General features: G+C 46.8%; 1 protein-coding gene across 1 annotated transcript; it reads left to right on the top strand.

Annotated features, from left to right (window-relative positions):
• The first annotated feature begins 327 nt into the window (after nucleotides 1-327).
• LOC107521826 (cytochrome P450 2B11) lies at nucleotides 328-12,380 on the top strand. The gene is made up of 9 exons (XM_016166880.2): nucleotides 328-537; nucleotides 3,579-3,741; nucleotides 3,888-4,037; nucleotides 5,507-5,667; nucleotides 6,190-6,363; nucleotides 6,869-7,010; nucleotides 8,306-8,493; nucleotides 8,671-8,812; nucleotides 11,465-12,380. The coding sequence occupies exons 1-9, from the start codon at nucleotides 367-369 to the stop codon at nucleotides 11,644-11,646; spliced, it is 1,473 nt and encodes a 490-aa protein (XP_016022366.1). The 5' UTR covers nucleotides 328-366; the 3' UTR covers nucleotides 11,647-12,380.
• The last annotated feature ends 965 nt before the right edge of the window (nucleotides 12,381-13,345 follow it).

The following is a 13,345-nucleotide window of genomic DNA, read 5'->3' as shown; positions in this document are numbered from 1 at the left end:
ATGCAAGCTGGCCTGAACAAACCTTCAAGCATAAACACACAAACAAGGTTACATGTAGAAAGTGTATGCTTACTATACCCACTAAAACAAACACACGTGTGTGTGTGCATGAACACTCATTCCCATTAGCCTTGGTAACCACCACGGTATCTTCTGAGGCATCTGGGAAGGGAGTGAGCAGGTCACTGCCTGCCTAAGCAAAAAATATGAACTGTCAGCACCTTTCTTTCAAGTTCAACCTCCGGGCTAATGATTACAGGGACAGAGGGTAATGGATGAGGTTATGTAACTGAGTCAAGGGCCAGGCTTAGGATAAAAGGCCTAGGTTGAGACTGTCATGGACTGGAAGGCAGTCAGACTGGGACCATGGCGCTCAGCATCCTCCTCCTCCTGGCTCTCCTCACAGGACTCTTGCTTCTCCTGCCCAAGTGCCATCCAAAGGCACGTGGCCACCTCCCACCAGGCCCCCAGCCTCTGCCCTTCTTTGGGAACTTTCTGCATATGGGCAGAAGAGGCCTACTCAAATTCTTCCTGGAGGTGAGCTGCAAATGGAGGGGGTCTGAGGGTGGCTCCCAGTCTCTGTACTTGGGGGTCACTCACCAGAAGGAGAAAGTCACACTTCCAGGCTCAGGGATGGGTTGTGTGAAGGTTGGCACCGTAAAAGGCATGGCGATGAAGCATGGTGGATGGTGGCCAGACAGCCAGAGGCGTCCCACATGTTTGTCAGTGCATGGGTGCTATCTCGGGAGGGGGCAAGTGGGCACGAGGCGGTATCGAGGTGCGAGCCCATGGTTTAGAATTTCACATCTTGTGCCACCCTATATTAAGTACCTGGGGGCCTGCCTGCTGCTGGAAGGGAAAGAAAAAGGGGCAGTGTAACTAGCCAAACAGGTTTTTCCTCTGCCAACAAAAGAGGGCAAAGACTGGCCAGGAGGAGGATGGAGAGGAAGGCACAGTAGCAGGCCAGGTGGAGCCTGCTTATCGGTAAGCAATATAACATAATAGCTGACATTAGGGAGTAATCACTGCTTTCCAGGTGTGCTTTCATGTTTGATCGTCTATTTATTAATCAATAATGTAATCCCTGCAAGTGAACGATCTTTCTGATGGGAGAACTAAAACGTGACACCAACTTCCAGCTGTCTCCTGCTTCTCCGTCCATCTTCACGCCTCCCTCACTCCATGGTGACCACACTCCTGAATCTGGGGCTTGTTATTCCTTTGCTTTGTACAGAGTTTTGTCACATAGGCAGAGGCCTTACGTACGCATTATTTATTCTCGTTGTTTTCAGCGTATCACAGGGTACCAAGCTTTCCTGAAAACTTTCTTCTTTCAGAAGTATGTGGCTAAGATTTATCTACATCATTATGGAAATTCTTCAGGTCTTGTTTACAACAACCCCATGGGCTAAGTGTTATTCTCATCTTACAGGTACAGGCAGAGAGAATTAGCTTGAGGGAAGCACTGTTGCACAGTCACACAGCTGGGACTTCACAAAGGGGAGGCCAGGGTGGCACAGAGGTCCTTTACCTCCAGTGTCCTCATAAACTGAAGCTGCCTAACAGTTTGGGAGTGACCAAGATCCCGAAATCCTTTAAGAATCTGATTAAAGTTGTGGGCTCCTTCGCCTCCCAATATACACACATATTTTTCATTAAAATTAGAGAATTCCAGACCATTAAAACTCTTCTATGAACTTTCCAAAAGAGAAGGAGGGACAGAGAGGGAGAAGGAGAGGGAGAGTGGGAGAGGGAGAGAGGGAACAAGGAGCTACTGAGGTCATGATGGGTCAGTTTGGGCAGGGTGGCACTTCCCTCTTCCATCCCCAATATGCTCTCAAGTCCTCTGGAGTCAGACGGCTCTGGCTTTGTGACAATAAGAACGAGTGCCTCGTAAGATGGTTGTGAGGGTAAAATAGGACATTTCATAGTGTAGAGTGAATGCTCAGTAAACGGCAGCTAATTTGATCCACTCATTCTTTTATTCACTCATTCAAAAGTGACTTATTTACTGGGCATCTTATGTGTGCTTGGGAATGTTCTAGGTATGGCATTGGGCAGGGTATACAAAATAAACTGATAAGGAAATATTAGATAGAGGAGAGCTATGATTAGAAGAAAGCAGGGTAATATTTTAGAAAGTGGCGGGAGCTGCTTTGGATTACAAAGGTTCAATCCTGCTTTGTTTCTGGGCAGAGACCTTAAAGATGCAAGGGGAAGGCATTAGAGAGAGGCAGGTGTAGGTGCAAGAACTCCGAAGCAGGAGCAAGCTCAGGATGTTTTGGGGACAACGTGGAAGGTGAATCTGAGTGTGCACAGGGTGAGTGGGGGAGAAGCAGAGGGGTGACGAGGCCAAGTCTTGCAGAGCTGCGTGGACCGTGATAGAGACTTCACATCTTATCCTCAGTGTGGCAAGAGCACCTGAGGGCTTGGAGCAGGTCTGGGCTATTAATTAATTAATTAACACTTCAATCAGATTACTTTGTGGTAGGTGGTGAAATGGTTGCAGAAGGGACAGCAACGGGAGTAGGGAGACCAGTGAGTAGGCTTTGCAGATCAGTGTGAGACATTTTTCAGTAAACTGAACCTTTTTATGATTATAAGTCAACTTTTTTACTGAAGTTTAACAGCACCCTAATACGTGCACAAATCTTGAGTACTCAGCTCAGTGAATTTTTTTAAACAAATGAGCTCGCATAATTGACATATGGATAAGCAATAACAGGCCCAACCCCAGGAACCTCCATCAAATTCCCTTCCACTCACTACCCGACCACTATCGTGACTCCACGGGTTAGTGTTACCTGTTTTTGAACTTCATATAAATAGAATTATGGACTCTTTTCAGTCTGGTCACTTATGCTCAACGTAATGCTTCTGAGTTTCATTAGTGTTGTTGGGTTAGCTGTGGTCTGTTCTTTTTCATTGCTGTGTAGTATTCCATGGCATGGCCGTATCACTGTGCAGTTATCCTCTATTGATGGTGCTGAAACTTTATTAATACAGTTTTGATGAATCTCCTTGTTCTTCATTTAGGTGAACACAAGTACACATTTTTGGGGTATGTAGCTAAGAGTGAAGCTTATGAATCACGAAGGAGGTGTGAATTTTCTGCTTCAGTAAATGCCACTGAGCGGTTTCCCAAGAGGCTTAATGATGTTACGATTTTTCAGATTCACAATCACCACCAGAAGGCCAACGCTTTCCCTTCATGTCTACCAACTGGGTGGTTCAGGGTAGTTTTTGGGGAGGAATTGTCAGGAAACAAACAGCAGGTTGAAGAAGAATAGTTGCGATTCCAGGGAGATCTGGCAAGACTCAAGAGTGTAGATGGGGGTGATGCCAGAGATATTTAAACATCTCTATTTCCTGGGTCACCAACCAACCAAATAGGCCCCAGCTGGGTCATGGGTTAATCCTTTAGTTACTAGATCCTGGGAAGGTGAAAGGAAGACTGGCCTGGAGAGTTTCGAGGCAGAGGTTAATTACCAATCCAAATGTGTTTTAATGGTTCGACGACTGGGATGACCACAGAGGTGCATACTAATAGCGACCCCGGGTGTTGGTATGCTTGGCAGCAACGAGACAAATACGGGGACATCTTCACGGTATACCTGGGGCCAAGGCCCGTAATCATACTGTGTGGGATAGACACCATTCGGGAAGCCCTGGTGGACCAAGCGGAGTCATTCTCTGGTCGGGGAAAACTTGCCATTTTGGATCAAGTCTTCCAGGGATATGGTAAGGGTCTCAAAGGTACCAGGAAGGGTTGGGGATGGGGGTATGGGTACAGGGGAAGGTGGGTTGGGATGAGAGGATAAGGACTGGAAAGAGGCCCTGAGTCTCCCTCCACCTTCCTCTGCAACCCATGCCCACCTATGCCCCAGGCGTCATCTTTGCCAATGGGGAACGTTGGAGGGTCCTTCGGCGATTCTCTCTGGCCACCATGAGGAACTTCGGGATGGGCAAGCGAAGTCTGGAAGAGCGGATTCAAGAGGAGGCTCAGTGTCTGGTGGGAGAGCTGCGGAATTCCCAGGGTGAGTCTGGGGCATGGGGAGGAAAGAAAGTGAAACAGACAAGTGCAAGTTGCAAAGCAATAGAGAGAGGCGGTGTACGTGGGTGGGGAAAGAGAGGTGGAGATCCAGAAAGAAAGAGCCGGAGAGCCCATCAAACAAAGGAACAGGGACGCACGCACGAAGGGCATACAGATGGACAGAGATGGGTAGGAGAGGGAAACAGGGAGCAAGAAGAGATGCAGTGCATAGTATCAAGGATATAAACCTAGATATTAGTACATCGTCTACTTACGTTCAGAAAAACCAATTCATGGTTAAGAAATAAAAGGACTTCTATAAAGAAAAGCAAAGGGAGAAAAGGGAAAACTACACACACTTTGAAAACGACAAACTGTGTTTTCGTTTTCTTGAGCGAACTGCTGACAAGTAGGCAGTAAGCATGGACAGCAGTTGGAGTTTTCTGCACCTGGGTCCTGGATGCGCCGTCAGAGAAGCATTTCTGGTTCTTTTTAGATTCTTCATAAATGGGTGTTTATGAGACATAAAGGTGACAGGGTACTTTAGCAGAAGATCGTGAGACACAAACACAGAGGTTTGGGAGGAGAGGCAGGGACATACGGAGCAATAGAGGAAAGGGACAGGGGGGCTGAGACTAAAGACAGGAAGAAACAGAGTGACACGGACAGAGAGACAGAGAAAGAGAGACCAAGCAGAGACAGAGAGTGGAAGACACTTGGAGAGGTGGAAAGAAATGAAGGCAGAGAAAATTAGAGGGACAGAAAAGCTGAGGAGGGAGTCTGCAGAGGAACAAGAGAAAGAAGATAGGCAGCCGAGACCAGCAGAGAGGGGTCACACTGACTTGATGACCTGACATTCCTGGGCTCACAGCCCACCCTTCCTCCAACAGGGGACGTCTGGCATATACAGACATCCATTAACAAGTGCAGAATGATTTCCTGAAGGTGAGATACCTCTGGAGATGGACAAAAGAAGGGAAGGGGAATGACATAAAAGGGACAGGGAGAGAAGAGCTTTCTAATGTGAACATGCACTGGACTAAAGAAACACCTCCACTGCACTCCCCCTGTTCTGGAACTTAGTTGTACCTCCCCCGCAGAGTCAAGGTCGAGGCCTGAGAGATGACCAGTAACACAGCCACTCAACCTGGGCTTCCTGGGCCTGTATCCAAGCCCCAGCGATGAGTCGCTGGGTTACCCTGGTCAACTTACTTAACCTCTGTTTTGGCCCATCTATGGAATGGAGACAATAACAGAACTATACCTTCCTCATAAGGTAGAGGTGAGAATTAAATAAAATCATACGGGAAGTGCTTAGACTGGGGCCTGGGACATCATACAGGCTAGTGAGTGTTAGCTGTCATTATTCCTGTTTTCTTTATCATTACTGAGTGATGGAGGACAGTTACACAGAGATGGGCAGCAGCTAGGCATTGGGTCTGTGTTCCCTGACATGTCGCCTCTTTCTCCTAGGAGCCCTCCAGGACCCCACCTTCTTCTTCCACTCCATCACCGCCAATGTCATCTGCTCCATTGTCTTTGGGGAACGCTTTGCCTACAGTGACCCTAAATTCCTGAGGCTTCTAGACTTGTTCCACCAGACTTTTGAACTTGCGAACTCCTTCTCCAGCCAGGTCAGGGTGCGGGTGAGGGAGGGTGGGGACAATATGGCTATCCAGAGCAGGAGAAAAGAATGATCTGTTTTGGGGCGCCAGAAAGGCAGCTACCGGTTTCAAGAGGAACAGGGACGACAGGGAGAGACAAGGACACAGGCACCTGGAGGGAGAGAGAGATAATGAGACAGGGACTGAGAGATTTGAGAAAGAAAGGACAGCAATGGAGAAGGCAGAAATAGAGTCAGAGAATTAAAGGAAGAGACTAAGAAAATGAGGGCTTGAAACAAGAGAATATAGGAAAAGATAAAAGCAAACGATCTTTAAAAAAAGGCAGAGATAAAGAGATCTTTAGAGACAAAGTTGAAAATAATGTGTGTGTGTGTGTGTGTGTGTGTGTGTGTGTGTGTGAGAGAGAGAGAGAGAGAGACAGAAGAGAACAGAGATTCCCCTTGGAGGTGTTGGGGTCTAGGAGGGCTGCCCCTTTCTGGTGACCAGCCAGCTCTGCTCCAGAAGGACCTCACCACCCCTTCTCCTCTGCAGATGTTCGAGTTCTTCAGCTTCCTCAAGTACATCCCGGGCCCACACAATCAGGTCTACAGAAACATGCAGGAAGTCAAAACCTTCATTGGCCACAACGTGGACAAGCACAGGCAGAACCTGGACCCCAGTGCCCCACAGGACCTAATCGATACCTTCCTGCTCCGCATGGACAAAGTAGCATTTGGGAGAGGGGAAGGTTGGGAGAGGGAGGAAAAGATGGTGCAAGTGAGAAGAACAGAGGTGGGAGGTGGGAGGAGGGAGGTGGGGGAGGGAAGAAGAGAGGATGGGGAGGGGAGATTAGGAAAAGGGAGGGGAGATGTGGAAGGGAATGGACCAGGAGATGAAAGAAAGGAGAAAGTGGATAAGGTGAGGCCGGGGAGTCGGAAATACAGGACAGTATAAGGGGCAAACATACCGGCACAAGCAGAAAGTGACTGGGAGAGTAAGTGTGACAAACACATCAAAGAGATGAACAGATGAACTGAAAACAGAGGCAGAGTGAAGAGAGGCCAGGAGAGACAGAGATAGAGATACACGCACTGGTGGACATGCAGAGGACAGAGAAAAGCGAAATGGGCCAGAGGGCGTGAGAGACTCAGAGACAGGTGGAGGGTGCCTGGACAAGTGAGCACAGCAAGGTTCCAGCCTCCCTTAACGCGAGCTCCACCCCTGTCCCCAGGAGAAGTCCGACCCAGGCAGCGAGTTCCACCAGACGAATCTCATCCACACGGTGCTCTCGCTCTTCTTCGCAGGCACTGAGAGCACCAGCGCCACTCTCTGTTATGGATTCCTGCTAATGCTCAAATATCCCCACGTCGCAGGTGGGCGGGCCAGGGACACCTAATCGAGGGGCGTCTTTTGGCCCCTTTTGGGCGGCAGAAGTGGGGGAGGGGTCCTGCGCGAACAGAGAGGCAGCGTTCCCCTCTCATATCAGGAGCACTGCAGGGCTGAATGAGCTGACAACTAAGCCAGCCCTGTGGGTGGATGGACAATGAACCATCTGTCAATCTGTTCTCCCCTTGTTTCGGATCGCTTATAGATGGATCCTCCCATCCACCTATCCGTCAACCTCTGCTTTTATCCATTAATTGATCTGTACACTCAGATTCTTTCATCTGTAAGTCCCCATTCTTTATTTGGATTAATTGATTCATCTGTTGACCCTTCGAAACAGTGATTAATTGAATGAACTCTTGGTCACTGATTCATTGGCTTATATATCCATTTATGCGTTCATCTGTCCTTTGATCAACTAGATTTCATTCCTTAATCGTTCCATCGGTCAGTCGTTCAATTCATCCTCGCCTCCTCTAGCATTTAATTTATTCGTTTTACAATTGACTCATTTATCCATCTTTGATTTATTCATCTTCAAGCCATCTATTCATTTATTATTTTATTTACCTATTTCTCCATTAATCTGGAGTATTCCTTCACTTGTTCGTCCATAAATCTAGCCCTCCATCCACTCATGTGATTTATTGTTTAATTAGGTTCATTTACTTGTCTTCGTACACTTTAATAATTAATAATTTATTAACTCACCTATTGATATGTAAACATATACACGCACTCATTCTTCCACTCAGGAGTTTTTTTATTTATGAGTTGATTGATTGATTGATGTATTCGTTTATTTATCCAGTTATTCATAGGTTAATCTATTGATCTATTTCACTGTAAAGTTCCTGAGCACCTTAAACAGAGCATCATCTATACGTCACATGCAGTGAACGTTAGCTAATTTTCTACTCATATTAGAGCAGGAATTTTGACAGGTTCATAGCCACGAGTTCCTTGTTTTTCTTTTTTCTTTTTCTCTTTTAAAAATGAGAAAAAATTTTTTTGTTTTTATTTCTTAACTTTGCGTTCTTAATCTGAAATTTTAGGTGAAACTGAGGTGCACGTGTGTGAACCCATAACATTCATTAGTAATGAGTGGGTGAGAATTCTTGTTGCTTTTCCTTCTACCCCCCACTCCAAGCTGGTTGCTATGAGGACCGTCAATGATCTAATCCTTGACAATAGTTTTTCTGCCTCATTGGCCCAGAGGAACCAGTGTCCCTGCTGAAATGCCTTTTTAAATGATGTTCACTGCTCCCCTTCTTCTGTGCAGAGAGAATTCACAAGGAGATTGCCCAGGTGATTGGTTCGCATCGCCCTCCAGCCCTCGCCGACCGAGCCAAAATGCCATACACTGATGCAGTTCTCCATGAAATTCAAAGATTTGCGGACATCTTCCCTTTAAGTGGGGCCCACATGGTTACCAAAGATACTTATTTCCGAGGGTATACCATCCCAAAGGTGAGGCCAGCTGGGTGACCTTTCTTGTGTGGGCATCGTAGGTTTTCTTAATCTCTAAACTTGATCTCTTGTTGTTTTATCACTAGGGCCTCCTGTTTGGTTTTATTTTTGTTTTGTTTTCAGGGGTGGAATAGGGAAAGAAATGGCAAAATCTTTGATCTTGTGATCATCCCTCAGGGCACTGACGTATTTCCCATGCTGAATTCTGCTCACTACGACCCACATTACTTTGAAACACCAGACACCTTCAACCCTGACCACTTTCTGGATGCCAATGGGGCACTGAAGAAGAACGAAGCTTTTATCCCTTTCTCCATAGGTAAGCTGGATCTACACTTACTTCCCAGATACCAGAGTGCAGGTGTCTTCCCCTCCTTGAGACATCAAGGAGAAGTCTTTGTTTTTCTTAGTCAGCAATTAGGATATGCCAGTTGCTTTACCAGTATTATGCCATGCCACATTCACTACAACCCTCGAGAGGGCTTAAGAAGGGAGATCACCAACCAGTGCCACATCTTGGTAAGCCGGACCATGGTCAAGTATTTTAACCTCTCTACACTTTGGTACAAAATATCTGTTGAGCACTACTCTAAAGTCAATACTCTATTGAAGATAATGCATCAGACAAGTCACATAAAGACACAGATCTTGCCTCGGAAAATTTACAGTCCAGCAGGGGAGAGGGACCTTCATCATAGGGCCACCAAATAATATCTAATTATAGGAATGAATGCCCATAATGTGCTTAGAACTGCTTGGCACAAAGTAAGTGCTTATTATTATTATTATTATTATTATTATTAAGCATAACTGTGATAAATGTTCTCAAGCACTTTGGGAGCACACGATTGGAAATAGTGACTACTCCTGGGGTCTGTGAAGAAAAGCACTGGCTTCTCTGCCAAGACCTAATGAGTGAATATCAATCAAGCACCAGAAAGAGACCTCCAGAAACAGGAAACATCAGGGGCAAAGCCTGAAGGGAGATGAACCCAAGGAGCCTGGGGTGTGGTTTACGAGAGGAGATAAGGGTGAAGAGCCCAGCTGGAGGGCCTTGAAAGCCTATGAAAATAGAGGTTTCTCCTGTCACCACTGGAAGTTCGAAGAGGGTCTTGACATGTTTTGCTTTATCTCTATGCCCATTCTGCACTCTGGCACCATTAAGAAAAAAAACGAAGCCCAGTGTCCTCATCCTCTGGGATTAAGGAAGACCCCAGAATCAAGTTCTTAGTCCTGAGTTCCATCAGCGATTTCAGTGACCCAGAGCCCCTGGCTCTGCCCAGTACAATGGCCTCCTCCCTCACTTCATCTTAACTGAGAGCTGGGAACATGCGGGTGGTGGGGAAAGGGTCAATTCCTCCATTCGATCATGTGTCTTAAGTTTAGAGAGAGGTGGATGTGCAGGGAATAAGGACAGAGACAGACAGATAAGAATAGAGTGAGTGAGAAACAGAGAGGGACAGAGAGAGACACAAGTGGAAAGAGATAATTGGAGATAGAAGCAGAAAGAGATAGAGTGTGGATATGACACAGTAAATGGAGGAGGCGAAGGTGGGAGAGGAGGAAGAAGAGGGAGAAAAGCCGAATAAGCGATCAAGAGAAAAAAGAGAGCGACATAAGCAGAGAGCAAGAAACAGCAAGGAGAGGAAAGGGATCTGTAGAGAAAGATGAAAAATACGAGTAAGAGAGTCGAAGACAGAATCAGACCCAAACAGACAGAGACACACAGAGAGTTCAACAAGACGAGGAAAGCAGAAATAAAGAGAAACCATACAAGAAAGACAGAACCAGTGCCCGACAGGAGGTGAAGCCATAGAAAAGGATGGAAACAGCCTGCTATGCACTGAAAGAAAGACAAAAGGCGTCAGATCCAAAGATGTACCACAGGGTGTCCAAAGGACAGCCCCAGGGATGGAGAGGACCAGTGGGAGGGAGACAACAGGCTGCTCAGGAAAGAGTCGTTGTCATAGAGCTGTTTGCAGAGGAACCTGCCAAGAGATCTGCCCCCAGGATGTCTAAACTCCCCTCTCCTAAACTCTGGATATGCCAAAAAATGTGTGAACCCTTCCCCAGATACCTCCACACAGGCACAAAATCTAACACCTTGAAAAATCCAGGAAGTGTGTGGAGACCCATCCTTGAAAAAAGCTGATGGCCTTTTTAAGGTCCTCAGCTTGCAAATCAACAACCACCGAATGAAGGAAGAGGCTCCGGGTCTCTCTGTCTCAGCTTTCTGGGCCCCCATTTTCCTCATTTCTCTCCAAGCCTGTGGTTTACATCTCATTAAAGTGTGGGAGTGGCCCTTATGCCTCTGAGAATGTGGTGGAAGCCATGAACTCCCACATCGTGTGCAACAGCCCTGTTCACAAATTTATGTACAATATGGCTTTTTTTTTCAGAACTCTTGAAACCCATGGCTCTCAGGCTGAGATAAGAAGAAACCCAGAGACAGACAATCACACATAGTGCAGATACACACTCCACAGACTTCCCACCACCCACACTCAGAATCAAACACTAAGCACTAACTACACCTACAGGACCCTGAGCACCGACCTGGTGCTATCCTAAGAATTTTTACAAATATTAACTTCTTTAACCTCACAATAGCCCTGTGAGATAGGTACCATTCTACAAATGCGCATAGCTACTACACATGTGGAGGCACACGTGCGTGCGCACAAACACACACACACACACACACGCACACACACACACACACATGCACAAATCGAACAGGATGAAGGCCCTTAGATTCCATGGGGACAACCAAACCCCTTGGAAATCTCAACAGAAGCTACAATGTGCACCCTGCTTTCAGAGAGTTTGAGAACTCTCATAAAAGTCTACTCTGAATTTCAGCTTAAAGCCAGTCCCATGCAGTGGGAGTGCAATGGACACAGGTATCTGGGCTCTGGGTGAAGAATGTGCATCCACTCCAGGTTTACATTGTGATCCTCTGTGTCCACAGGCAAGCGCATTTGTATTGGCGAAAGTATCGCCAATGCGGAATTATTCCTCTTCTTCACTACCATCCTCCAGAACTTCTCTGTGGCCAGCCCCGTGGCCCCTGAGGACATTGACATCACACCCCTGGAGTTTGGAGTGAGCCAGGTGCCCCCAAAATACCAGATCCGCTTCTTGTCCCGCTGAGGGCTTTGAAGGGAGGGCTCACATAATTTCAGGGTCATGAAGCACCCTCACCTCTACAGGAGATGAACCTGACTTGCTCCATGTTTTCCTGCATCTGAGAGACCTACTATAAGCCAGTACCCTTCCGCTTTCTTGGGTGCTATCTCCATGCAATTCATCTCCTTCCACCATGCTGCAGCTCTTCTTAACGACTCAAGGAAGCGCTTTCCTTTCCTCCATTAATAGAATTCCAGGTGCTGTGTGTATATACAGAAAGAGAGAGATGAAAGGGGAAACTTGGCTCGAGTTGTCTCTACAGCTATGCCACCCAAGCCAGGGCTCCCCTTGAGGGACTTCTTCCTTCCTCAGAACAACCATGGCTTCCATTTGTCAGCTCTCCGTGTTCCAGGGTCTCTGCATACATGATCCTGCTTGAACCCTCCTCCCAATAACCCCATGTGTTGGGTACAACGAGCACACTCATCATACAGACGAGTAAATAGAGGCCGAGCAATGGCGTCAGTTGTCTGAGGCCACAGGCTAGTGAGTGGAGGAATAAGATTCATGCTCTGTCTCCCTGGCTCTAACGCTAAAACGCTTTACCAAAGATCTCTCCCCAGATATTTTTAAACTAAGGTGAAATTCCCAGAACACAAAACATCAAGAATTTTAAAGATTGTACACCAGTGCTTTCTGTGTCCCTGGATTTGCCACTTTTGCATATTCTGTATAATAAAACCACACAATATGGGGTCGCTTGTGACTGGCCTCTTTCTCTCTTTGCATTTGTGGCCTTACTGGCTGGGGCCAGACTGCCCCTCCCAGGGCCAGCTGACTGACTGCTGGAGAAGGTGGATCGCTTCCTCTCACAAACAAGCCAACTGGTGTCCCCAACCACCTCCTTTAGCTAACGCAGCACACGAAGTCAATGTTTTCCATAAAATTGATTTTCCTAAATCAACCCGGGGCCGGATACCAGACAACTAGGGACAGCACCTATGCCTTAAAGCCACCAGAATTATTTAAATTAGCGAATTTTATTCTGTCTCCCTTGGAAACCCTAATAAAGGCTGCAGCCTATCCCATCCCCTTCCCCTCTCCCCTTTCTACCTCCTTGTTAGATAAGACAAAGATTTCAAGGTTCTTAATAAATGTTATTCTTGCTAAATATTAAAAAGTAGCACAGCATTTTGCAGAGGCAGCTGTAACAGGATGAAGTTGACTGGAAAGTTTAGCTTTTTCCACAGAAGAAATTAACATGCAATTAAGCAACTGGCGCATATAAGTGGTGACTCCCTTCTGGAAGACAAACATTGGATGTGCATCCTCTGTCTCCTTTACTTGCTGCAGGTAAATAAAACTACCTAACGACAATGTTCTGGAGTAGAGAGAGCATCTTAAGTGGCAAACCCCTTGAGTTTGTAGTATCTTGACCAGCAGTGGAGCTTCTCCCTCTAGGCCTTCGTGCTCTCGTTTTTGGAGGGAATGTGACTAATAAAGTTTTCTTCCAACAGCATCGACCTCTCTATGGTGTCACTCAGTTACCTCCATAAATTGGAATCCCATGAGTACAAATGAGACAGCCTTAGAGGCTCGGGCACCTGATATTGAGTAGTGCTCCATCGAGCTCTGGCGAGGGGTGCGAACGCAGGAAGCATGGGCTCAGGTGACCTGCAGGGCAGAGCGGTGAGGAGCAAGGGCTCCAGAGTCACAGTGCCTG

Source organism: Rousettus aegyptiacus, unplaced genomic scaffold (genome assembly GCF_014176215.1).
Source record: "Rousettus aegyptiacus isolate mRouAeg1 unplaced genomic scaffold, mRouAeg1.p scaffold_m13_p_14, whole genome shotgun sequence".
Lineage (NCBI taxonomy): Eukaryota > Metazoa > Chordata > Mammalia > Chiroptera > Pteropodidae > Rousettus > Rousettus aegyptiacus.
Note: the sequence above shows the minus strand (reverse complement) of the source record. Positions and strands in the feature narration are given on the sequence as shown.